General features: G+C 42.1%; 1 protein-coding gene and 1 non-coding gene across 2 annotated transcripts in view; both read right to left on the bottom strand.

The window, feature by feature from the left end:
* Window positions 1–18,767, bottom strand: part of RBPJ (recombination signal binding protein for immunoglobulin kappa J region) — a 112,989-nt gene extending 94,222 nt beyond the window's left edge. The window contains exon 1 of the mRNA XM_068975724.1: window positions 18,717–18,767. Within this exon, the coding sequence (XP_068831825.1) occupies window positions 18,717–18,736 (20 nt within the window). The 5' untranslated portion in view covers window positions 18,737–18,767. The remainder of the gene's footprint in view (window positions 1–18,716) is intronic.
* TRNAC-GCA (transfer RNA cysteine (anticodon GCA)) lies at window positions 1,903–1,974 on the bottom strand. Its single transcript has one exon. It is a non-coding gene; the product is annotated as a tRNA-Cys (tRNA).
* Window positions 18,768–25,180: the final 6,413 nt, after the last annotated feature.

Here is a 25,180-nt window from a genome sequence, read left to right as displayed (position 1 = left end):
AAGATAGGCAATCTTCTTTGGTTCCACATGAATTCATTAAATCCACCATGCCTCAGTTAATCACTAGGGACACCAAGCCAAAAAAAAAAATAACATGAAAGAATCAACAAATAAACATCATCCCTTGAGGAGAAAAACAATACAGAATATTTTTCCTCATCAAAATGAGATAGTCAATGTGGAAAGGCTCTGAAACGTTTAAGAAAATCAGTCAAGTTCATGAATGTCTCCACTGTCACAGCATTATTTAATTTGTGTCCCCCTCCCCAGCAAAAGCCACTTTTAACATTGACTTTCCATTAACACATAAGAAGCTGTACAATGTTATAGAAAAGGCAACAAAAGGAGTTTCAATTACGTTTCATCCCCTTCCCTCACTGTGTTCCTTCCAATAAGCACATAAACAAATCAAGGCAATTCCACCTTAAAAAGCTCCATCACCACACCCAGGCTCCATTCCCACCAAATTCTGAACCACTGCTCTTGAAAGAGTTGTCTCCACCTCCTCAACCTGCATCAAACCACATTTTGGCTCCCACCAGTTCACTGAAATTGTTTTTACCGATTTGAAATCCTGAAGTCCTAACTGGTGAGCACCTGTATTTATTTCATGTGCCCTCTTCGCAGCATGTGACACAGCTGACAAGTTTCCCTCCTCCCAGAAGCACTCTCTTCATTTTTGTGACACTACATTGTCCAGGCTTTTGTTTCACCGCTAGTGTTAATTTTCCTTGACTAGTTTTTACACCTCTACCTGAAGTGCTGATGCTCACCAGAGGTTTGTCTCTGCTTAACTCCTGAGGAGATTTTGCCCACACTCCAGATTTTAATTACTATCTAGCAGTCTTCAAGTTTATATTTCCAAAAAGGACCTCTTTCTCCCGAGCTCCAGAAACCACAGAAAAAAAAATTTATGTATGTAATTGGCCACTGGAAATCTTCAACTAACTCTCACACAGGCCTCAACACAACATGCTCAAAACCAAAAACTTCTCCCCACCAACACTAACTCTACTCTTCCACTATGTCATTTATTTCAGTGCTATCTCATCCTAACAAATGGCACCACCACCTCCCACTCCAACAAAATGTGTAAAGCACCAGCTTTTTACTTCTTGACAAATTTCTAATAACTCCAAAAGACTACTCTCACTCTTACAACTTGCCCCACAAAGTTATACTAAAGAAATAAAGCTCCATTCTGTCTTTTTAAAATGACGTGTCTTCACAAATTCTGTCATTAGATTCCTTTTGGATATCATGAAAAAATGACTTCAACTAACAAGCACATGAAAAGATGCTCAACATTACTCATTATTAGAGAAACGCAAACCAAAACAACAATGAGATACCACCTCACAACAGTCAGAATGGCCGTTATCAAAAAGTCTACAAATAATAAAAGCTAGAGAGGGTGTGGAGAAAGGCAACACCCCTGCATTGTTGGTGAGAATGTAAACTGATACAGCCACTCTGGAAGACCCAATGGAGATTCCTTAAAAAGGTAGGAATGAAACCACTGTATGACCCAGCAATCCCACTAGGCATATACCCTGAGGAAACCAAAACTGAATGTACCCCCAGTGTTCATCACAGCACTATTTACAATAGCTAGAACGTGGAAGCAACCTAGATGTCCAAAGACAGATGAATGGATAAAGAAGCTGTGGTACATACATACAATGTAATACTGCTCAGCCATAAAAAGGAAGGCATTTGAGTCAGTTCTAATGAGATGGACGAATCCAGAGGCTATTATACAGAGTGAAAGTGAAAGTGAAGTCGCTCAGTCGTGTCCGACTCTTTGTGACCCCGTGGACTGTAGCCCACCAGCTCCTCTGTCCATGGGATTCTCCAGGCAGGAATACTGGAGTGGGTTGCCATTTCCTTCTCCAGGGGATCTTCCCCACCCAGGGATTGAACCTGGGTCTCCTGCACTGCAGGCAGACGCTTTACCCTCTGAGCTACCAAGGAAGCCCAGACTGAAGTAAGTCACAAAGAGAAAGATAAATATCATACACTGACACATATATATGGAATCTAAAGAGATGGCACTGATGAATTTATTTTCAGGGCAGAAATGGAGAAACAGACCTAGGGAACAGACCTATGGACACGGGGGAGGGGAGGAGAGAGCAGGGGAGATGTATGGAGAGAGTAACATGGAAACTTAACAGTACCATACGTAAAACAGAGAGCCAGTGAGAATCTGCTGTATGACTCAGGGAACCCAAACAGGGGCTCGGTGACCGGCTGAAAGGTGGGATGGGGAGAGAGATGGGAGGGAGGTTCGGGAGGGAGGGGACATGATGTGCCTATGGCTAATTCTTGTTGATGTATGGCAGAAAACCACAAAATTCTGTAAAACAATAATCCTTCAATTAATTTTTAAAAAGTGACTTCAAAATACAGATATTCCTTGCTACAGAGTAAATGTAGCTTACAAATGCAAAACTTTTAGAATCCTAATAGAGACTTGTGCCTTTGAAATTTCAGGAGCATAGGTATACATGTGGATCCCCAATATTTGTGTTTTAAAATTTCCAAAATGGGATTTCCCTGGCAGTCCAGTGGTCAGGACTCCATGCTTTCACTGCCGAGGGCCTGGATTCAACCCCTACTCAGGAAACTGAGATCCCACAATCCAGGCACCAGGGCCCTTCCTCACCAAAAAAAAAAATTAAAGGAACAGGAAAACAGACACATGGGGTGGGGGTGGGGGTGGGGGGGGAGAGATAATCTTATTAATAACAAGAAAAAGCTTCACATTAGAGCAGAAAAAAGGCACGATTTTATAATTTTCAATAACTGTGTCACTATATTCTCTGAAAATCTTCCTTATACACAATAGAAACCTATCCTTAATCCTAACAAAAACCTACCAGTGCCTCAAAGCACTGGATGGGCTAGTTATCTGACCAAGCAGAAATGAAAATAGCACACTGATGTCAGAGCTAATTAAGAAGCATCCATTATTAGGTGATTCCTCTCATAGGAACAGACTAAGTTCCCCCAGGCCACATGGGAATTTCATACACTTCCAACTTTTGGAAGTTCTCAAGTTCACTAAGCCATTCTAGTATCTACATCACATTCTATTGCCAGGAGTCATCTTTCCAAAGTATACCAAGTTGGTGTGATTAGTAAATAGTCCAACATAAACAAAAACCTCAGGAGCGCTGCCAGAGATGAGTGCTGGAAAAGCCATCTATTCATGGAAATAATATTTCTATTTCCCTAGTGATTACAGCTACCAGTGACAACTGTGAAATCCCAAGAAAAGAAAATTTAACTGCCTCAAAACGTTAATTATTCATATAAACTAGCCAAAAAACTAAAGCTAAATGTTACACAAAGGGCTCTCTAATCCCCCTAATATTTCTGGTTAATTTTTCCACCGGTAGTCTACATCTGCTCTACTAAAATCTGATCATGAATCAGAAGTAACTCACTGGGAACACTTTTATATCTAAAAGTGATTGTGGATAGTAACTACAATTCACAAAAACTGTGATTTTTAATGTGCATAAAATCCTGTGCTACACAATAAAAGAATAGACGTTACTGTCCAAGTTTAAACTCTCAGAAAAAAAAAAACTCTTAAACTCTTAAACTCTCTTAACCACTAAAAAGAATGAGACATATTCAACCTGTATTTTTTTAATATCTTCAATAATAGCAATTTATGATTAGGAAGCATGTTAAACATTGCCTTTACAAATAAAGTGAATCTATTATGTTGATTTAAACACATAGTTTAGAGGTTTGCAAATACATACTCTAATAACTGCATAAATACTGACCTATAATCCCACACATACAGCTATGGGAGTTTTTGCTTTGTTTGATTTTTGGTCAGAGTCTCATTTGCTTTAACTACTGTTCTTCAACCATTCCCTCTTTTTTATTGTCTTTTTGAAATAAATTATTTTCTAGAATGAAGAAGTTTTATCTTCTAGATATTTTAACAAAAAATAACCGAGGTTCCCTTATTTCTTGTAGCTCAGTTTTAGGCATGATCTTTGGAGAAGGCAATGGCACCCCACTCTAGTACTCTTGCCTGGAGAATCCCATGGATGGAGGAGCCTGGTGGGCTGTAGTCCATGGGGTCACGAAGAGTCGGACACGACTGAGCAACTTCCCTTCCCTTTAGAATCTCAGAGGAAGACTATCTTTAATAATTTATACTTAACTATTTGTATCTGCTCAATAACATATTAAAACCATATACTTTTGATATGAAAACAGGGATATACACTGTGGCTAAAACACTAAGTAGGAGTTAATTATGTGTGTGATTGTGTGTTACTCACTCAGGCGAGGCTGACTCTTTTCAACCCCACGGACTGTAGCTGGCCAGGCTCCTCTGTCCATGGGATTCTCCAAGCAAGAAAACTGGAGTGGGTTAGTTCCAAACAATCCAACATTTATAGCTTTAAACAACAGACATAGGTAAAGCATCATTCATAAGTACTTGCTTATGAGTAACTGCCCAATGCAAAAATATTTGATGACAGAAACCATGTTCATAAGCCAACTAACACTACAGTTTACATTTACTGTACACATATCCAAGTAATACAGTTAAAGATCATCAAAAAGTCAAGCAAAATATCCCAAATTCCTTCAAAGTCATAAGAAACGGAGAGCAGTCATAGAAATAACTGCTCCAAAGAGTCCCAGAATAGAAACACTCTCTCTGTACTGTCCTAACTCATCCCTCTCAAAACACATTCACCCTTACAGAACAAACACAGCATTCACTGCAACAGCGGTACCATTTGTGAGCGGCCTTTCATTGCTCCGTAAGGCTCACCACTGCAGATGTTCATCAGGTTTTAAGCCACATCCACAGCTGCTGTCTTAGTTAGAAAAACAACAAAATGTGACAGCAAAAAAACTTTAACAGTTTTACATAAAATGAAAAGTACTCCAGTATAATAAAAAGAATGTATATATCTCAAGTACCAAAAACATGAGACTCAAAGTCATTTTTAATAGTGATACCTTTCACTTACATCGTGTGAAAATTACTTTCTAAAGCCTTCCAGCACATGCAGTATCATTTCTAACTTAAAGCCTAGATCCAAGATATCAATTACACAGAAAATAAGTGAAGCAGGGATATTATCAAATTAGTTAGTGGTGAACTGTGTCTATTTCATGACCACCAGCCTGTGTTCTTTCAAAAACCTTCCTTCCAAAATCATATAATAAACTTTAGAAGCAAAAATCCCACATAAAACTGTTCTTTAAAAAGTCTATTAAAAGAAAAAAAAAAGTCTATTTAAAAAAACTCCTGTATAAACCGACTCCCTATTCAACTTTACCCTCCTGATTCAGATCTGTTCTCTGCCTGGACTGAGGAAGGGGCTCCTGTGGTTAGTGGGCACAGCCAATCATGTGCTGATGGATGACTAAGAGGTAACCACACATGGGGAAAGGAGGATGCCTAGTAGCACCATCATCCGATGATGTTCATGGCAATGGGACTGGAATCCAGAGACATGAGTTTGAATTTCAACCCCCCACCAACCAGCAGGTGGACTTGGTAAAGTTTCTGTAAAACAAAAGAACACTATCTTCCTCTCCAGACAATGGCAAGGCCTTCCATCCCTGGGCTGGGAAGATTCCCTGGAGGAGGGCATGGCAACCCACTCTATATTGTTACCTGGAGAATCCTCACGGATGGAGAAGCCCAGTGGGCTACAGTCCATGGGATCACAAAGAGGTCAGACACGACTGAGCAACTAAGCACAGCACAGAGCAAATGCAACAACAGAGCTCAAAGCTGCTGCTGCTGCTGAGTCACTTCAGTCGTGTCCGACTCTGTGCGACCCCACAGACGGCAGCCCACCAGGCTCCCCCGTCCCTGGGATTCTCCAGGCAAAAACACTGGAGTGGGATGCCAATTCCTTCTCCAATGCATGACAGTGAAAAGTGAAAGTGAAGTCACTCAGTCGTGCCCAACTCTTAGCGACCCCATGGACTACACAGACTCCACATTAGATGAATCTGTATCTATACCAGGGAGCCTATAAAATTTTTTAAGTATAACATACAACAGTAAAAGTAGGACTTTAAAATCAATGAGAAAACAACAGCATTCAAATAGTGATGCAGTTATAACACTTCATTTATTCATTCATTCAACAAACACATATTGTGTACCCACTATATTCCAGTGGGGAAGAGAAATAAAGTAAAAAGCGAATAACATACATTGTTAGAAGGTGATACACGCCAGTGAGTAAAATAAAACAGGGAAAGAGGACAAAATGTGGAATAAAAAGTAGGATAAATAGAGTAAAATGAAAAGCACTATAAAGGAGATTTAAAAAAAAAAAAAAAGGTGCCAGTGAGGTGGGCAATCAGAAGTGTGGTATCCTAGAAGTCAAAGAAAAAAAAAGTTCGAACTAGATATCAAATGCCACTGATCAAGTCAAGTCAAATAACATTGTTGGGCGGGGGGTGAGGGGAGGGTGGCGGGAAGTCGAGAAATAGGAACTAGTGGGGATGGGGAATCCAGATGAGAAAAGGCAGCATGTCTGTATACTGCCAAGAACGCTTCACTAAAAAGGCAAAAATTGAGACCAGCGGGAAGGCCAGAGAGCTAGCCAATGTCATAGAGTAGCTGAGAAAGCAAGGGATCTAAGGCACAAGTAGAGAGTTTGCCCTTAAGTTTCAAAGTATACTCACCCCACTGTAAGCACTGCATGTCTCTGGGAGTTGGGATTTTAGATGTGCAGTGGAGCTATCTTATTCACTCTGCTATATTGATCTTTGTTTACAAGGAATATGTATTTGTCTAAATGACTCTTTTTAAAAAACTCAAGACAGGATTTTAGGATGGTGGTGGCACCAGCTTAGTTTTTCAGCCTTTCCACATAAAAAGCAAAATCAAAATCTGTGGACAACATTTAGAAAAAAACTAGGTTACCAGGTAACCCCACAAACTCCCAATACTAACACGTGTATGATAATGAACTACCAAAAGCCACGGATTAAAGAAGGAAGCAATTCAGGGGTGCGGAGGAAGGAGCAGACAAGACTATGTATGACAGTGGTCCAACCAGGAGGCGAAACTGGCCTGGAGAATAACACAATGGCAGTGAGCAAGGAAAGGAGAGCCCAGAGTATGAAACAGCTCAGCGGTAAAAGAAGCCACCTGCAATGCGGGAGACACAGGAACTTGGGTTGATCCCTGGGTTCGGAAAGATTCCCTGGAGAAGGAAACAGCAACCTACTCCAGTATCTTGCCTGGGAAATCCCATGGACAGAGGGCTACAGTCCACGGGGTTGCCAAAGAGTCAGACTTAGCGACTAAATAACAACGCCTATTTTATAGGATGCTATAACAGGTCTAGGTGGTAGGAAAAAACATGTTTTGGAAAAAACAAATTTGGCTGGCCCACAGAACAACTAGTAGTAGTTTTAGAAATACAGATCTAAACATCTGAGGCAATGATACAAATATAAAGTCAAAGAATAGATAAAGCAAGGAAAGAAACAGACTGCAAACCACAATATTTAAGACTAAAGATGGAATAGGTAGAAAAGATGGAATGCTCAAGAGGTTAACAGAGTGTCTTAATAGTCAAGAACAAAGACATCCTGGTCAACAAAAAACAAGGATGCAGAAAAATAAAACCAGGTTTTGGGAGCCAGTTGAAGGGTTATTTATTGATGGTCTGGGAGGAAAAATCAGATTTTAACATGTAACAAAAGAAGGATATAAAAATAAGTGGTAAAGCAGTGGCTTCTAAGAAATGTATGAAAGGAAATCAGCAGTAAGTAATTCTTGGAGAACAGCCCAGTCTGGCAGCCTGTTTGCATACATGCATGAGATCCTCACAAGAATTCTGAGATATACTCCCCATTTTACAATTGGGGAAACTTAAGTTACAACACAATTATATAACTTATACAATGTGTACACAAAATAATTAAATGACCTGAAAATTGGTCTCTAGGTGGAAAAGGAGTAAGATGATGGACCAAAACTAAAAACACAAATTGGGGAAAGAGGATTTAACTGATTTAACTTCATCCCAGGAGTATCCGACAGGATTATTTTTAAAATTTTATTTACAGACAAATGATGCTACTTGAGAGAACCTTTTGAGTTCAAACACTGGTCAAAAATAAAGGTTTATTTTTGAAGTATTGTAACAGAGAAGGATATAATAATCTCCTAAGCCTTGTATTAGACTTACTTATATCTGGGACTGTCTTGCCATCTAATAGAGCGCTTGGAAGCTTTCAAATGATTAACATTTAGGTGGAGAGATAAACAGAAGCTCTCTGAGTACAGGGTAGGACAGTGACAAGGAAGAAGGAAAGCTGTGTGAGCTTGGGTTAAATCACTAAATCCCTGACCCTCAGACTTATCTATAAAATGGAGATACCATCTCCCTTCACAGTGTAGTTGAGGTCTCAGTAGACATTCAACCAAAATGTCAGTTCCCTAATCCCCTTAAATATTTTGTTTGCTTTAAAAAAAAATATATATATATATCTGGTTGCTAAACTAATGACATTTTAAATACAGAATGTTAGCATTTCCATTTAAAACAAAGTTTAAGAATATGCTCTCAGTTGATAACAGTAGCTAATTTCCTACTGGAAGACTACAGTGGCTCACTTTACATGACATATTCAAGTAACTTTTGAATTTCTTATAACAAATATATTATTTTTCCAACAAGAGAAATAATCAAGATGAGTGTTACAGATGACATTAACTAGCCCTTTAAAAAAAACTTCCACATCAGGATAGTCACTTCTCTGAAATAACTGTAGAAACAGGGTAAAATGAAATGGAAAAATAAATCAACAGCACACCTAAGCTACTATATGAATTTAAATTCTTATGTAATTTAAAAGATTTAATTTTCCAACTGACAACGTCAAGGACTTACAGCTAAGAAACAAAGTTTAAAGGAATAACATGCCACTAAATTCTGTATTAAAATGTACCCATCACACTGTAGCATAGAAGAAAGCCAGAATGAAATGTGATTTATCAATAATTGTGAAATAAATAATCTTTGAAAGCTATAACTGTCTAGGGTTCCCCCCCCCCAACATTACAACAGTGAAGCAACAACTCCCATTAATTCAGCACTACCCACTTAAATCAAGTAACGACACTCACTCATTACTATACACTACAAGTAAACCACCAAACCAAAACCATCCCTACTATCTCTGGAATGCTGAAATGGATTTAATTCACTTCCTTGTCATTTGGATAAGAAGAGATGATAGACAACAGATTTAATAAACTCCACAGTCAAGAGGGGCTTCCCTGGTGGCTCAGATGGTAAAGAATCTGCCTGCAATGCAGGAGACCCAGGTTCGATCCCCGGGTAGAGAAGATCCCCTGGAGAAGGAAATGGCTACCCACTCCAGTATTCTTGCCTGGAGAAGTCCATGAACAGAGCCTGGCAGGCTACAGTCCTTGGGGTCGCAGGAGTTGGACACAACCTAGCATCTGAGCAGTCAAGAGGGTAATATTATCTTGACATAAATACACTAGAAATTCACTGTATGAAAATCATCAAATTTATAAACAAGCTCATCTTTCAGTATACAATTTCAAGTTGTGGCCTCCATCCCTATGACAGTCTTCTTTTTTCTCTACTTCCTCTTCCGCCATTTTCTCTTCCAGAAGTTTTGGAAATAGCCAGGTGCAATTTAGTGCCAAGCGGCAGAACTAAGAAGCTAAGGAGGAAAGAAGCAGAGACTGGAGTGAACCAGGGGTTAAGTGAACCCAGGCAGTTCCTGCATAGGGGCAACTAAAGCAGAGTGGCTGAGGAGATGTGCAGTGAGAACAAGGATGTGGCCACCTTGGTCAGTCAATATACAGTACAAGATAAAGAACAGGGAAACAGGAAAGGGGAAAGGCTTAGAGTTGACGTCTGTTAAGCAAACTGGCAGTCGCACTCCCAAGCCTGGGGCTGCAAGATTTGTATTCTTCATCTAAGCCCACAAAAATAGGGGAAGAAAAGTATTTTAAAAAACAAAGTGCATGTAACTTCAAAAGGCAGCAGAGTGGTATAAACACAAAAGAATAAAAGACCAGCATAAAGTTCTCCCCACACTAGTCTCAGCTCAGATACTCAATGTGTCTCAGCCATTAGCTATGGGTAAATTATTTAATCTGTGCCTACATTTCAGTGAGTAATTACTTTAGAGCATATGATTAACAAAGTCTTTTCCAGATCTGAAGTTTGCTGAATCTAAAGGATATAACAATTTTTGTCACACAGGATGCAGTTACTTTCTACGATATGTTATTCCACAACAAGAAGAGGACAGCATACCAGAATATAAATAAGAGGATATAGAATCGTAGTCTGGTATCCCTACAGACCACACTTCTCCATCATCTTTCATTAAATCCAAGAAGAAACTGATTCCCAATCTTCTTTAAAACGATCCACAAATTCTTAAGAAAAAACAAGGCCTAAAATCCAAGACTTCACTTTAAATACACTCAGCAGTAGAAAATTTGATCACCTGTCAATTTCACTAAGCTTCACTTCAGCTTCTTTTCACAGGACATACTCTAATGCCATTACACTTTCTGTTTTTCAACACTCTAAGTTAGGTTTCTATTTGCTGTATGTTTCATATCCCACTTCAGAAAGTACAGTCCAAAACTGGCAGAGAGCTGAACATGAATGAACCCAGTGGGTCATTTTATCAATGGGCTCTACATAGAAAAACCAATCTAGCTGAACGTCACCTTTATTTATCACTTAAACTAAGTGCCACCTAGCGGCAAGTTTTATATTTTATTAAATCCATTCAAGTCCTGTTCATCCAGCAAGTATTGTACAATCTAGCCAATAGCAGCTGCTCCACAATTATGCAACGTAAGTAAAATACTGATCCAGTTTTTAATGAAGCTCAGCTGATAGATTAAATACACAGACAGAAAAAAAGATAATACAGATGTATTTACATACTTGCAGAAAGATGTCTAATGTTACAAAAGTATGTCAAATATTACAAAAGTATGCAAAAATACTCAGTATTTACTTAAAACCTGGTGGAAACAGACTCCCAGCTCTGTAGGTGCTCTTCCACCTGTGCACCTCATTCAGACTTTCCCATTTGTAAATACTCAGTTAGCTAGGTTTCAGCAGATCCCCTGGAGAAGGGAAAGGCTACCCACTCCAGTATCCTGGCCTGGAGAATGCCATGGACTGTATATTCCATGGGGTCACAAATAGTCAGACACAACAGGGTGACTTTCACTTTCTCCAGTTAGTGGATAAATCAGGAGCTCTGTACAGAACTATATAATTTTTTGCATGAAAAATTTCCTCATATTCAAATCAAAAGTTAAATGATTTGAAAAAGTATGCTGGACACTATGGAGACAATAAACAGTTCAGGGGTTGCCGTGATGGGATAAGGGAAAGAGAGAGAAATGGACAAGCAGGGCCCAAAGGATTTTACAGGGCAATGAAACTACTCTGTGTGCTACTACATGGGAGATACATTTGTAGGTGTATTTGTCCAAGGCCTTCCCAGGTGGCTCAGTGGTAAAGAACCTGCCTGCCCATGCAGAAGCCACGGGAGATCCAGGTTCAATCCCTGGGCTGGGAAGATCCTCTGGAGGAGGAAACAGCAATGCACTCCAGAATCCGTGTGGGATTATCTCATGGACAGAGGAGCCTGACAAGCTACAATCCATGGGGTCGCAGAGTTGGAGATGACTGAGCACGCACGCACGCACACACACACTTGTCCAAACCTACAGAATGTACCCCAATGTACAGTGAACCCCACTGTAAACTATGGATTTGGGGAGATATAACGTGTCAATGTCAATTCATCAATTATAACAAATATATCACTCTATTGGGGGATACTGATAATAGAGGTGATTTGTGTGGGGGCAAGAAGTACACAGAAAATATTCCCCTCAATTTTGCTGTGAACCTAAAACTACCCTTTTAAAAAAAAGTTCCATTTAAAAAAGAAAAAAGAAAAAAAGAAGCAATTCTCTGGTGGTCTAGTTTTTAGAGGACTCAGCACTTTCGCTGCTGAGAAACAGGTTTGATCCCTGATGGGGGAACTAAGATCCCACAAGCCATGCAGCACAGCCAAAAGAAAAAATGTGCTGGAAAAATAAAGCAAGATCTTAGTGCAGCAGCACTTTTCTAAAAAGAGAATATACCCTTGTTACAAAAGAAGTTATTTATAATAATAAAAAAATCTGTAACACTGATTCCCTATCTTATAAGGCAACTACTATTGTAGTTATATAACACAATCTTTATCATGTAATTTAAAAAAAATAGGGTTTCATAAAGCTGTGCTTCCCTCATAACTCAGTTGGCAAAGAATCCGCCTGCAACACAGGAGACCTTGGTTGGATTCCTAGGTCAAGAAAATCCGCTGGAGAAGGGACAGGCTACCCACCCCAGTATTCTTGGGCTCCCCTTGTGGCTCATCTGGAAAACGATCCACCTGCAATGTGGGAGACCTGGGTTCGATCCCTGGGTTGGGAAGATCCCCTGGAGAAGGGAAAGGCTACCCACTCCAGTATTCTGGCCTGGAGAATGCCATGGACTCTATAGTCCACGGGGTCGCAAACAGTCAGACATGACTGAGCAACTTTCACTTCAAAGCAATAAACATTTTCCCTAGTTATATAAACTTAGTGAGAAAAAAATTCTTATTCATTTATAACTCTAACACATACACAAAAAACATTAGTTCTAGGGCTAAATTAAATATATTGAATATAGAAAAGAAAGCATGGGTGGGGAATTTAAAGGGGTCAATTTGATTTTCTAGTGTATTCCATCTCCCATCCAACTAGTGCAGCATCTTCACTGCAAGGCGTTTGCCACTTAAGATACCGAAGAAGCAGTAATTTCTTTTTGCTTTTGTAAACTTAAATAATTTCAATATTCCCAAAACTGTCATGAACTTACAACCTGACTAAAAAGTTGTCATGCTCATCACTCTGCATTGTCTAAACACAACAAACCTACACAAACATTTATACAGCTAAGTAACTACAACCAATTATACAAAGCAAGCCACAGTGCCCCCCAACACTTGTTTTTTCCCCAGTAGTAAACTGTGTGCAGGAAATGCATTACCCTTTTCACACCATCAGGATATCATTTCACCTCCTGAAGCAGAAGCAGGCCTAATGAAGCATAAATGATATCATGATGTTGTGCCAGGCCTACAGGGCATCCAGAACTGTGGGCAGGGTGTCTGAGAGATGGTAGCAATTGGACATTCAACATTCCTTCATCATTATAGCTGTCCAAGCGGAGACTAGAGTGACTAGAAGCAGACCCCCAAAAGTTGGGGATTACTCCGTAACAACATGCATGGTCAAAGCAATAATGTACCAAATATGTCTGCTCAAAACGCCAAGGAACATATTTCAAGGGCTGTGGTCCTCTACACTAAATACACTGCTCCTTTCTAAAACATGACCCACAAACCACAGGTTGCAAGATAAAAAGGTCCATCTTGAATCCTGACTGCAAAAGGTTACCAAAAGAAACTGATTACTATAATTAAAGTATTTGTACACAGAACTTTATGATTTACAAATTACTTACACATACACTGTTTTATCTGACACATATTTTACCTTACTTGATAGTCAGTGTGCCTCGCCGATAAATACAACAAAAATATCATTCGTTATTTTATAGAGGTAGAACCTGAAGCTTGGAGAAATTATCGGTGAGTAATTTGTGTACAAAGCCTGAGTCTTCCTGAAGATTACCAGCTTATTTGGTTCAAAGACATGGATCCCCAAAAAAGCAGTCTACAGAGTCTTAAGGTTTAATATATGTCCCTATGCATCTAAGAAGTATTTAAAACACTTTAAAATGATGTAACCTTGTGAGAAACACTGAATAGTCAACTGAATATACAAAAAAAAACAAACTATATTTAAGCCTGTCAGTTTGTACAAACAATACACTATTTTCTAATAATCCAAAGGAGCTTTTGCCTAAGAATTGTACCGCAGTATTCTCAGGAGCTATGGGCTGCCTTCAGCTGAAAATATCAATTCCTTTGGGTATTTCAGCAGCTAAGTTCTTTATGGAATCAACATATTCCCTATACACATCAAATTCTGCTTACACGAACCATGTTGTATCAAGGCTTCAAAGTCCTCCAAGTCCTTTGTCCAAAAAGTTTTTACTGAAGCTCCCATCATGTTCTAGACACTCTTTTGAGTATAAGAATATAGTATGAAAAAAAAATGTTATGACACTTCCAAGTGAATTACACCTGGTTCTTTAAGAATACATGCAGAGGCACTGAACCCAGCCTAGTGAATCCAGTTAGAATATCCTCAGACCCAAATCTACAAACACCAGCACTTGTCAAGCACGTGGATATATTAAACTGCTGACTGAGCCCAAGCAAGGAACTCCAAATTCTTAAATATGGCTGGAGAATTGAATATGAAGGGACAGAAAGGCAGACAGTCTCACTGAAGAAAAGGTAAATGAAATAACTATAGAGGCCCCTACATGCCATCCTAACATTTTTTTCAGCACCTGCTTTGTACCAAGCATCCTAAAATGTTTTATTCCATTTACTTTTCACAGCAACCCGCTTAGCTAAAAATAATTACCTTGCAACTCATGGAGGAGGCAAGGAGAGGTGAAATCGCTTGTCAATCTTACTGAGGTTGTGGCAAAGACAAAATAGGAACCCAGTTCAGATTAAATCCTAAGTGAGCTCATAAACTCTGTACTCTGCTGCCTCTCTTAACAAAAGCTGCTAGGGGGAGCCATTGAAAGGTTTTTAAACTAAGGAGTGAAGTGATCAGATTCACTCCAGAAAGACTATGTGGAAGTTGGACACAGAAGGTGAGTCTACAAGCAGAAAGAGCAAGCTGCAATGTTTATAGTAAGACAGGTGAGAACGATGACAGCATGAACTGTGGCAGTGAGGATGAAACAGAGAGATTCAAGAGTTCTTCAGAAGAGAAAATTATTAGTTCTTAGTGATTAAATCTAAAGGGTTAGTTTTAGAAAGAACACCTAGTTTGCAGAATTAATGGGACATGACATCATCTACCAGGAAGAGAGAAGCAACAGGTTTTGTTTGTTCAATAAATATCTACAGTGTCTCCCAACTGCAAAAGACTTTCCTAGGCCAAAGGTCAAGTCCAAAATTAAGGTCCTGCTTGTTGGAAAATACTGAGAGTAAATGACAAAGCGTTAAAAAATATATCAGGTATACTGAACATTAGTTATTACTATTAACATTCTGGCCTAGAGTCTAATGAAAACGTTTTGTGCTACCATTTTAAAAAATTACCATGTGCGGAAAACAAATCAACAGAGGAAAAGCATCCCACAATTTAAAATGTGTTATTACACTGAGTCTGACAAATCTTCAGTCTCTTACACCACACACACACACACACACACACACACACACACACACACACACACATACACCTTGTAATTTGTTTTACTTATCCCTGTCCCTTTTTTAAAAAAAGAAAGTATCGATTTTACTACCCAAACTATAGTACATATTCAGGGGTTTTTCATCCCACTATCACCACTGTGATTTCCCAAGAACTTTAGTTCATAACCTTCTACGTGATTTTCTATAAAATATGACATACTTCACATCAGCTTATTTCAGTAAGAATTCCTAGATTTTTAGCCACGCCTTTCATCCAATGATGCTTTCTGCAAATCCTAAGGCACAGCAGTCCTGTGCAGATGTGGCAAGTTACTACAATTCCCATTTTACTACATAGTTAGGAAATTGGCCCAGGGGAAGCAGAGTAACTTGGAAATAATCACAAAGCCAGATGCCAAAAATAACAACTTTTAGTCAATCCATGAGAAAATACTGCCCCTAGTTGAAATAACATGAGATTTCATATTAGGAGGAAGCAAAATATAAAATAATGTCTTAAAGCCAAGTCCTAGGTTCTTAAAATACATCTTTAAAAATGACCAAATACCACAATTAAGCTTTGCAAGAACTTTCAAACACCATTTTCCCCCTAAAACTTTGTCCATCAAGAGTGGCAAAGATTATTTAATGAATTACAGCCGTCAAGAGTGGCTTCCTCTTCTCCCCAAATTATTTTTTATCTTAGCCACTTAAGATACTGATAGAAATCGGCTGGTATAGAACAATAGGCTAAGTTTTAAACTTATTTAGAATCCCTATGTTAGAATAGTTGTGAAAATACTGAGTCTCTCATACTTCTTCCTGAAAATATACTCTACAGACCCATCTGCAATTTGCATGCACAATAAATTTAAAGCTTTAATAGTCAATAATCTGAATGAAAGTTTCCCAATCACAACTCATGCTGTATGTTTCTAAATATGCTGCTGTTTGATATAATTTAATAAAAGTGCTGTTTTATTTGGTCACAAAATAAAGGTCTTACACAATTTAAAAACAAAAAACAAAACTTGATTTTTTAAAGTTGCTTTTATGATGTTTGTGTTCTCATTCTTATCTGCACAAGTCAGAGCAAAATACCTTCCATTCATACACTTTACACTTTGCTTACAGTCAGAAACAGTGTGTGCTCAAGATTTTACCTTCAAAAGAATACGTGTGCACTAGAATCAAATGAGGAAGACGAAATGATTGTTGGTGGAATCCACTCATGGAACCCAGACTGCAAATTTTCACACAAGCCTCTCCTATCAATTATGAAAGGTGATTTTCAATTAATTAAAATTAAACTAATTCAAACTAGTTCTAATCACGGCCTTAAAAAAAATGCTTTCCACAGCACCAATATTCCTCACACTTATAATATCCTCTACTAGTAGCACTCTCCTGGTTTATAAATGAAAAGACACTCCAAATGATATTTATAGATAACATATCTTCTAAAGTAACGATCAACCAATCGGGGGGACAGTGCTCTGAACAGTATATTCAGTCTAGTAACACTGTAAAATCTAACACCTATTATTTCAGCACCAGAATATTTAAGCAGCATTTAAGTACACCAGACCACCTTCCCCCAACTTCCACAGAAAACGCCAAGCTTTTAATATTTGCATAACAGTAAGCACTCTGAACAAATTAAAGCTCTTTTAACACTAGAAGCCCTTTTACCTTAAAGATTATCACTTAAATGTCTTTTAACTGCATTTGATGAATGCATTCCACAAGATTCTAGAAGCAGCATTCATCAACCCAAATAGCACTCTTAAGCGCTTGCCTCATTTCAACTTCAAAGATGAGGCAGAAGGGCTGTCATAAATCTAGAGGCAAAAGCACATAACTGTAAACTATCTAAAAATTAAGAAAAGGTAAAACAGTTGTATCAAATTCCCAAGCAGCAAAATTCCCTCCCTTTTTCTTTGCAAAGTAGGAGTTACTGGTAAAAATAACTGAACTCTAAATCTAGAATCCTGAAAATGCTGAAATTCTCCACCCCAGCATTCACACGTTTTTCAACACCAAAACGCACTCAACTGCTACGCACACACCAATGAATATCCAACATGAAAACTGAAAGTATTCTCACACATCAACAGAAATATACACCTTGCGCCTCTACAACACCCTCAGCTAATCCAGATGCAAAGCTACGACAGCCGCCCTTGGCCTAGGCCGTCAGAAACCTAGAGGAGAGGGGGGCGAGGCGCGGCAATAATCAAGAGACCAAGGTCTTTTTCCAGTGCTACTCTTTCCACGCAAAACAACCAGGCGCCCAAAGAGACCGCGAAGAAAACTGCAGACACTTGTAATCCCGAGAGAAAGGGATGGTAGGGAGATGTGCACGCAATCCCGAGAGAAAAGGGTGCCGGAGAGGAGGAGCGCCGAGGAAGAAACTAAGTATCCCCACGCAGCTTTGAGACCCACAACAACAACAAACCGTAGGGTCTGTCTGCTCGTAGAAACACCAGATGGAGTCCCCGGGGCTGAGACAGCTCAGCCGACAAACACCGTGGGTAGTGGATAAATCAACCAATCTTGGGAGGTGAAGGGGGTGCCAAGCAAATAAGCCACTGGATGGGGGAAACAAAGCCTCCGGGGGTAATCACGGACCAAGCAGAAGAGAGGGAAACGCTCGAAAGAAATAAAGCAATAAAAATTGAAAGATAGAAATCTAGTGCCTGGGCTGAGGCAGGTCACTAAGCTACCGAATAGAGAGGGGGACAACAAAGGGGTTCGGGAGGAAGGACAGCTGAGGGGAAGAGAGGGAGAAAGGATGCGCGGCGCGACGGGTCGGACAAAGCGCCCAGGGCGGCGAAACAAAGGGCCGGGGGTAGAGAGTAGCGGGGGGCAGCGGGGAAAGACAAAGCGCACGGGACTGGGGGCACCGGCCCGGCGAGACGGCGGCGACGGCCCGGAGGAACAAAGCTGCGCGGGGCTGGGAGGCAGGGCCGGCGAGCGGCGGCGCGCAAGGCGCGCGGCGGGCACGGCGCCCGCGGGCCCCGCGCTCCCGGGCCGCACTCGCACCCGCACCCGCCGGCCTCGCCGCCGCCGCCGCCCGCCCTCACGCGCCGGAGCCCGAGCCACGGCGGCGCAGAGCGGGCAGCGCACGGCCACACGCCGCCGCCGCCGCGCTCGGCGCACGCGACACCGCCCCCGCGTCTCCCGGACGCCAAGCGTGCCGCGGCCCTCGAACCCGCCGCCCGCCGCGGGCGGCTGGACGCCCGCAACTTTCCCGGTTCCCTGCGCTCGGATTCCCCAAGACTTACCCTGTCACAACAGGCGCCATCTTCCACAAACTCTCGCCAAAACTCCAACCCTCGCGAGATTCCCCCGACGCCTTTCCCTGGTCCCTCTCCCCCGCCCCTTCCCTTTTTCCTCACTCCTCGATTCCACCCAGCCCCCGCGCTCCTTTTCCCCTCGCAGCAGCCGCAAAAAGCCAGACGCCTCGCGCCGCCAACAGCTTAGGGGATCCAGCTCGCTGCCTTCCCTGGAAACCTACCCAACCGATGGAGCATGCGCAGGCGGCTCCTCCGCAGGCGAACCCTCCATCTGGTCCATGGGGAGCGCTCCGGTTATCCGGGTTTTGGGACGCGCCCTGAGGGACGTACGTGGAGACTGAGGAAAACCGGAGGGGATTACAGGGGGACGGGGAATGGAGGGGTCAGGAGGCGGAGCCCAGGGTAGAGAGGAGGGGTCCTGGGAAAATCTGCCGCGTTTCACAGGCCTAGATGAAACACCTCCTCAAATGGGTGTTTTCCAAGTGGCTTCCCCCTCACTTTAGTTCCCAGCCCTTTTCATTCATTCACACGTTCATTGGACGCCTGCTTTACGGTAATGTCAGCGTTAGGTCCTGGAGCTACAAAGATGCCTGGAGTTCGGAGGGGTAGCAAACCAGCAACTTCGTTCATTCGACCCCCTGGGTAGCCACCAGAGCTCTGTAAATGAAAAACTTTTTTGAGGTTGAACTCTATTGCCTTAGCTTTCTTCTCCTTGGGTGTGAAATAAGGTCAGGCCAAGGCCTCTGGCAGTCACCACTACTGTGTCCACCTTGCATACAGACGCCGGAGCGCTGCGAAGCTTTCTCCAGGGGTGAAAACTGTACTGTAATTGAAAGCCACCACTGCCCCAGCCAGCACATAACTCAGAGGTTCTGCCTGAGCGGGGAGCTACCTGTCGCGTAAACCTCCACAGGACCTCATCGCAGACCCAAGACGGCTGTGAACCCGGGTGGTATATGGGGACAGAGTCTGACAAGGTCCTCCCATGGGCCTGGCACAGTGGAGGACGCAGCTCGCTGCCCAAAGTGTATCTCAGCGACTTAAACCGGGAAGCCTCCGAGCAAATTTGGCCCGTCTGGGCATACAAGGTGCAGGACTCGAACCCTACCCGTCCTTCCAACCTGCAGCACCCCTTTCTTACCCCCCCTCCCCGCTTTGCCCTTTCAATTCCTAGAGATTCCCAGATCCAGCATTGCCTCCTTCAGGGAGCCCCAAAACCCGGAAAACTGGAATCCACAGCCCGAAACCTGCTGAAGGCGCTGCAGGATTGGCGCGGCACGCGCGAGCGGCACTGCGCATGTGTCCAATGCGGGCAGCCCGGTCTCACGCTACACCTCCTTCCCACCGCCTTCCACTACTCGATTCAGACACAACACGGGCCGTGGGAAATTTCCTAAACCTCGCGAGAACGCGCCCACTGTTGTCTATGCTTTTGCCCCAAATCTCGCGGGGCCCAGGCGGGACAGGTGTTTGTCTAGTACAGCTCCCAGCGCCGTTCGTGCCGCGCGTGCCCGGGCGGCGGGCGGGGTGGGAAGGGAGCGGCTCGCCGAGGAGGCGGGGCTGGGGGGCGCGTGGCGGGGAGCGCAGGGCGGAGGGCGGCTGGGAGGGGCCCGACGTCTCGCACACACACGCCGCGTGACGCTTTGTGGAAGGAAAGTGGGGGTGGTGGAGGGGCGGATTCTAAAAGAAGGGGAAACCTGGAGATTAGAAACTCCTCCTGGTGCGGATGGTAAGAGGTCAGACTCGAGGGCAGGAGGAGCCTTAGGCCGCTCCCCGGGGAGGTTTCCTGTCGCCCTCCACGCGCCTGGTACTTTCCTAAAATGTGTTTGACGCCGCGCCCCCGGCCTCCGGGAGCTGACACCCCCAGTGTCGCGTTTGAGTCATGCCTCTGAGTCACCCAGTCTGGCCACCACTGTACTTGCTTTTGGATTCCCTTAGCTACTCTCTACTAGCAGTTGGTAGTTTTCTTTCTGAGGTACCGCTGGTCTTGCTTGTTAGCTAGGGAAAAGTGCTGCTCTCTGTGCTCTGACGTTGTACGCTTGTATAGATTTCGCCTCCCATTCAAGGACGCATTTTAAATTTTTCTTCCCTCTAATCTGTTTTAGGCTTCCCTGCTGGCTCAGACGGTAAAGAATCAGCCTGCAATGCAGGAGACCCCCGTTGAATCCCTGGGTCGGGAAATTCCCCTGGAGAAGGGAATAGCTACCCACTACAGAGTTCTTGCCTGGAGAATCCCTTGGACAGAGGAGCCTGGAGGGCTGCAAGTCCATGAGGTCTCAGAGTCTAAACTCTTTGTAGCCTTTTGAAGTAATCCCTGTGTGTTAGTTTCTGTCTTTTTTTTTTTTTTTTCCTCCACTTATATGACTTACTGGTTTTGCTTTCCTTCACCTTTTTATGTGTTTGTTGAAATATTCATTTCGATTTTTGGATCTCGTTTTACCAGGTGCTTTAGTCACAACTCATTTAAGTGCATTCCTTCCTTATGGATTTTTGTCCAGTGAATTCCTGTTTAGATTCTTCAATCAGGCACTTTTGAGATTGTCTTTGTGTGGGTTCTGTACCAGTCTAGACTGGCATTATCTCGGAGCTGGTGTCTTGATGACATCGTAGACCCACAAATGAAAAATTAAATTGAGTTTTTGAATTTGGGAGAACAGTGACTCCTCTCATACAGAGTTCATATTCTGCTAGTTATACCGTAGACAAGAAATCAAGTTTTTGAATTGTTTTCAAGGTTATTAGTTGTGTGTGTGCATGCACATTTTCCTATTCCTTTGATTAAGTAGTTCACAAATGGAAAGGGAAAATTTAAGAATCTTAAGTGCGGTATCTCAGTGCAAAGCTAATTTGGATTAGGCTTGCTTCAAGAGAACAGTGCCCATGGGCACACATTCCTTCAAAGGAATCAAGCCTTTATCCCAAGAAGGCATTACAGTCATGGTCTGGTCGAGGCTATTCATCTGATCTGGAACCATTACCGTCTAAGAGCCCTAGCCACAGAAAGCCATGGTAACCATTGTAACTCAAATTACAACTCCCATTCACCCTAATACATGAACTACCTGTATTCTTTCCCTGTCCTAGTAAATGATATTCCATCCTTCCATTTAAGCCAAGAACCCTGAAGTCATTCTCACTTTCTTTCCTTCTTACATCCAACATTCAACCTAACAAAATCTTGCTGGCTCCACCTTCACAATAGACTCACAGTCCAAACACATCCACACCTCTATGGCAACCAGCCCAGTCTAACCCATCTCATTTCTCACCTGTTGTCCAGAAGTCTAATAACTGGTTCTGCCTTCATCCATTTTGCCTTTTCTCAGTCTATTCTCAGTAGACAGTTCAGTGTAACTCTCTAGAACTCTCCAATGGCTTTCCTATTTTCCTATGAGGCCTACATCCCAAACCCCATACCTCGACCTCATCTCTTCCCCTTGCTCATTGAGCCCCAACCAGCATCATTCCTTGTGTTCCTAGGATGCACCAGGCACACCCGCAACTCCTGTCTTTGCTCTTTTCCCTAGATGCCTTATAGATCCTTCCTTTACTGCTTTTAGGTCTTTGCTTAAATGTCACCTTATCAGTGAGCCCTTCCATGACCACCCTTCACAGAAGTAACTCTTCTTATTCCCTGTTCCCTCTTTCTTTATTTTTCCCATGGTCCTATTGTAAACTGACATACCATACATCAGATCTGTGTATTGTGTCTATTATCTGCCTACCTCCCCCCATTATAATCTTAATGTGAGCAGGGACTTTAGTCTGTTTTGTTTATTGTTCATATCTCAGCCATCAGAACAATGCCTGCTGCAGGATAGGTGCTCAGTAAGTATTTGTAGAATGAATAGGATGTCTTTCACTTCTAGAATAGATTAGAATTATTCTGAAGACTCACTAAGCCTTCTAGGCTTCAAAAGAATATCAAGGCTAGACCAGTAGTGAATACCCCAGTGCCATCTTGCCTGGGGAAGGCCTATAGAACAAACACCTATGTTAATGTTAACTTTTTGCAAAAAACAATTCTTACTCTTGAGTTAGGCCAGTAGTTGTGCCTACACTTACTTGAAGTGTTTCCTTTACTCTCCATTTTAGCTTCCCTCATAGCTTAGTCAATAAGAATCTGCCTGCAATGCTGGGGACCCAGGTTTAATTCCTGGGTCAGGAAGACCTCCTGGAGAAGGAAATGGCAAGCCACTTCAGTGTTCTTGCCTGGAGAATCCCATGGATAAAGGAGCCTAGAAGGCTACAGTCCGTGGGGTTGCAAGAGTCGGACACAACTTAACAACTAAACCACCACCACCAGGAAAGAAAACACTATTGGCAGGATATAAAGAAACAGGCATTCTCATCTGTTGCTAGTGGAGTGAAAATGGGTATGCCATGCTAAGTCACTTCAGTCATGTCCGACTCTGTGTGACCCTATGAACTGTAGCCCACCAGGCTCCTCTGTCCATGGGATTCTCCAGGCAAGAATACTAGAGTGGATTGCCACTCCCTTCTCCAGAGGATCTTCCCACCCAGGGATCGAACGGACATGTCTTACGTCTAACCTGCACTGGCAGGCGGATTGTTTACCACTAGCACCACCTGGGAATCATAATCTTTATGAAAACCATTTTGATAAAACTTATCTCTACCTATTAATCCTACAACTCTGTTTATAGAAATCTGTGCCATGAATATATTCACATTTGTGAAATTACCTGTACATATAGTGTAGCATTGGTCTTCCCTTGTGGCTCAGCTGGTAAAGAATCTGCCTGCAATGTGGGAGATCTGGGTTCGATCCCTGGGTTGAGAAGATCCCCTGGAGAAGGAAAGGCTACCCACTCCAGTATACTGGCCCGGAGAATTCCATGGACTTGTCCATGGTGTCGAAAACAGTCGGACACAACTGAGCGAATTTCACTTTCACTTTCATAGTGTAGCATTAGTGATGGTAGAGAATACCGTAACAATCTAAATGTCAATCAAGAGGTGTCTTATTTATTTAAAATATATATATATATTCATAGAATCAAATAGCATGCATCTGTTAATAAGCAGAGGGTGCTTTTTATGTACTTATGTGGAAGGATCACAAAGTTTAAAAAAACAAGGTGCAAAATAATTATAGGTGAATAATACCTATTTGCCTACATGTATCTAAAAGGGTTCTGGAAGGATACACAAGAAACTAATAATGACTGCTTCGCTGTAAGGAACTCAACTGTTGGAGGATATAGATGAAGAGGTGGCTTTTCTTGGATCCTTTGAATTTTTTAGAAGCACACATATACTTTTTTTCAAAATATGAAACATTTTTAAAGGGAGGAATGAAAGGGAATAAATGTGCAAGAAGAAAAAAATGATCAAAGTGTTTTCTTTTACCCACCTGCTAGAAAATTATTTTCTAAAAGATGTGATATGTATGATAATACCACCTCAGTAGAATTAAGAACTGCAGAACTTACAGGACTTAATCCCGGTCATCTGATAACATTGAGTCCATTCAAGCAGCAAGTTCAGAGTCCCTACCGCTCCATGTCAGATATCATCTTTCGTGGTTTACAAAGATGGGTAGTGCAGAGACTTCAGGGAACTCCCCCAGGTAACAGAGTACACAGACCAGTTGCAGGGTAATTTTAGGGTGGAGGCATGAGTTTAACCGCATTGGGATACAGAGGAAGAAGCGTCTAACTCTTTCCTCATGGGCCCAGGGAAACCTTGCAGAGATGACTTTTGAACTAAATCTTAGTGGAGTGGGAGTTCAGAAGACAGTGAGAGGAGGAAGCATAAGAAGACAGGAAACAGCATGTTCAGGCTCTGAGGTGTGAAAGAGCATCTTGTATTCAGGGGAACTCCAGGTGGTGCATGTAGAAGCGGGGGTAGACAACCTAGGCAGGGAAACTAGAAGGACCTGGTAAAAAGGTGGTCCTCACAAGTTGGTGGGTTCCACTCCCTAAGACTCTGAGTGAGTAAATCTGTGCTGGAGCCCAAGAATAGGCATTTCTAAGAAGACTGGTCTGGAATTCTGATGCAAATTGTCCGTGAATCAAGCTTTGAGAATCTTTGTTGTAGGAGTTAGATGTAACCGTTCTTCAGGAGTTTCACATTAAAGGGAGCAATGACATATAGTTTCTTGGTTAAAAACAATAAATGAAATATTTAAATATTAAGAAGAATAAGTTTGGGGGCTTCAGTATATATCCCCCTGGAGGAGGGCATGGCAACCCATTCCAGTATTCTCGCCTGGAGAATCCCCATGTACAGAGGAACCTGGTGGGCTGCAGTCCATGGGGTCGACTGAGCAACTAAGCACTGCACAGCACAGTACTAGTATATATCCAGTAGATATGTGAAGCAGATAGTGGCAATGAGATGAGCACATTTGTGAAAGGATCATGTTTTGCTCTGGTGGTTTAAACATGGCAGACGTTTCAACATTGCTTTCATTCTAAGGTTAAGTT

The sequence above is a fragment of the Capricornis sumatraensis genome, chromosome 7, assembly GCF_032405125.1.
Source record: "Capricornis sumatraensis isolate serow.1 chromosome 7, serow.2, whole genome shotgun sequence".
Classification (NCBI taxonomy): Eukaryota; Metazoa; Chordata; class Mammalia; order Artiodactyla; family Bovidae; genus Capricornis; species Capricornis sumatraensis.
This window is presented reverse-complemented; position numbering and strand designations above follow the sequence as displayed.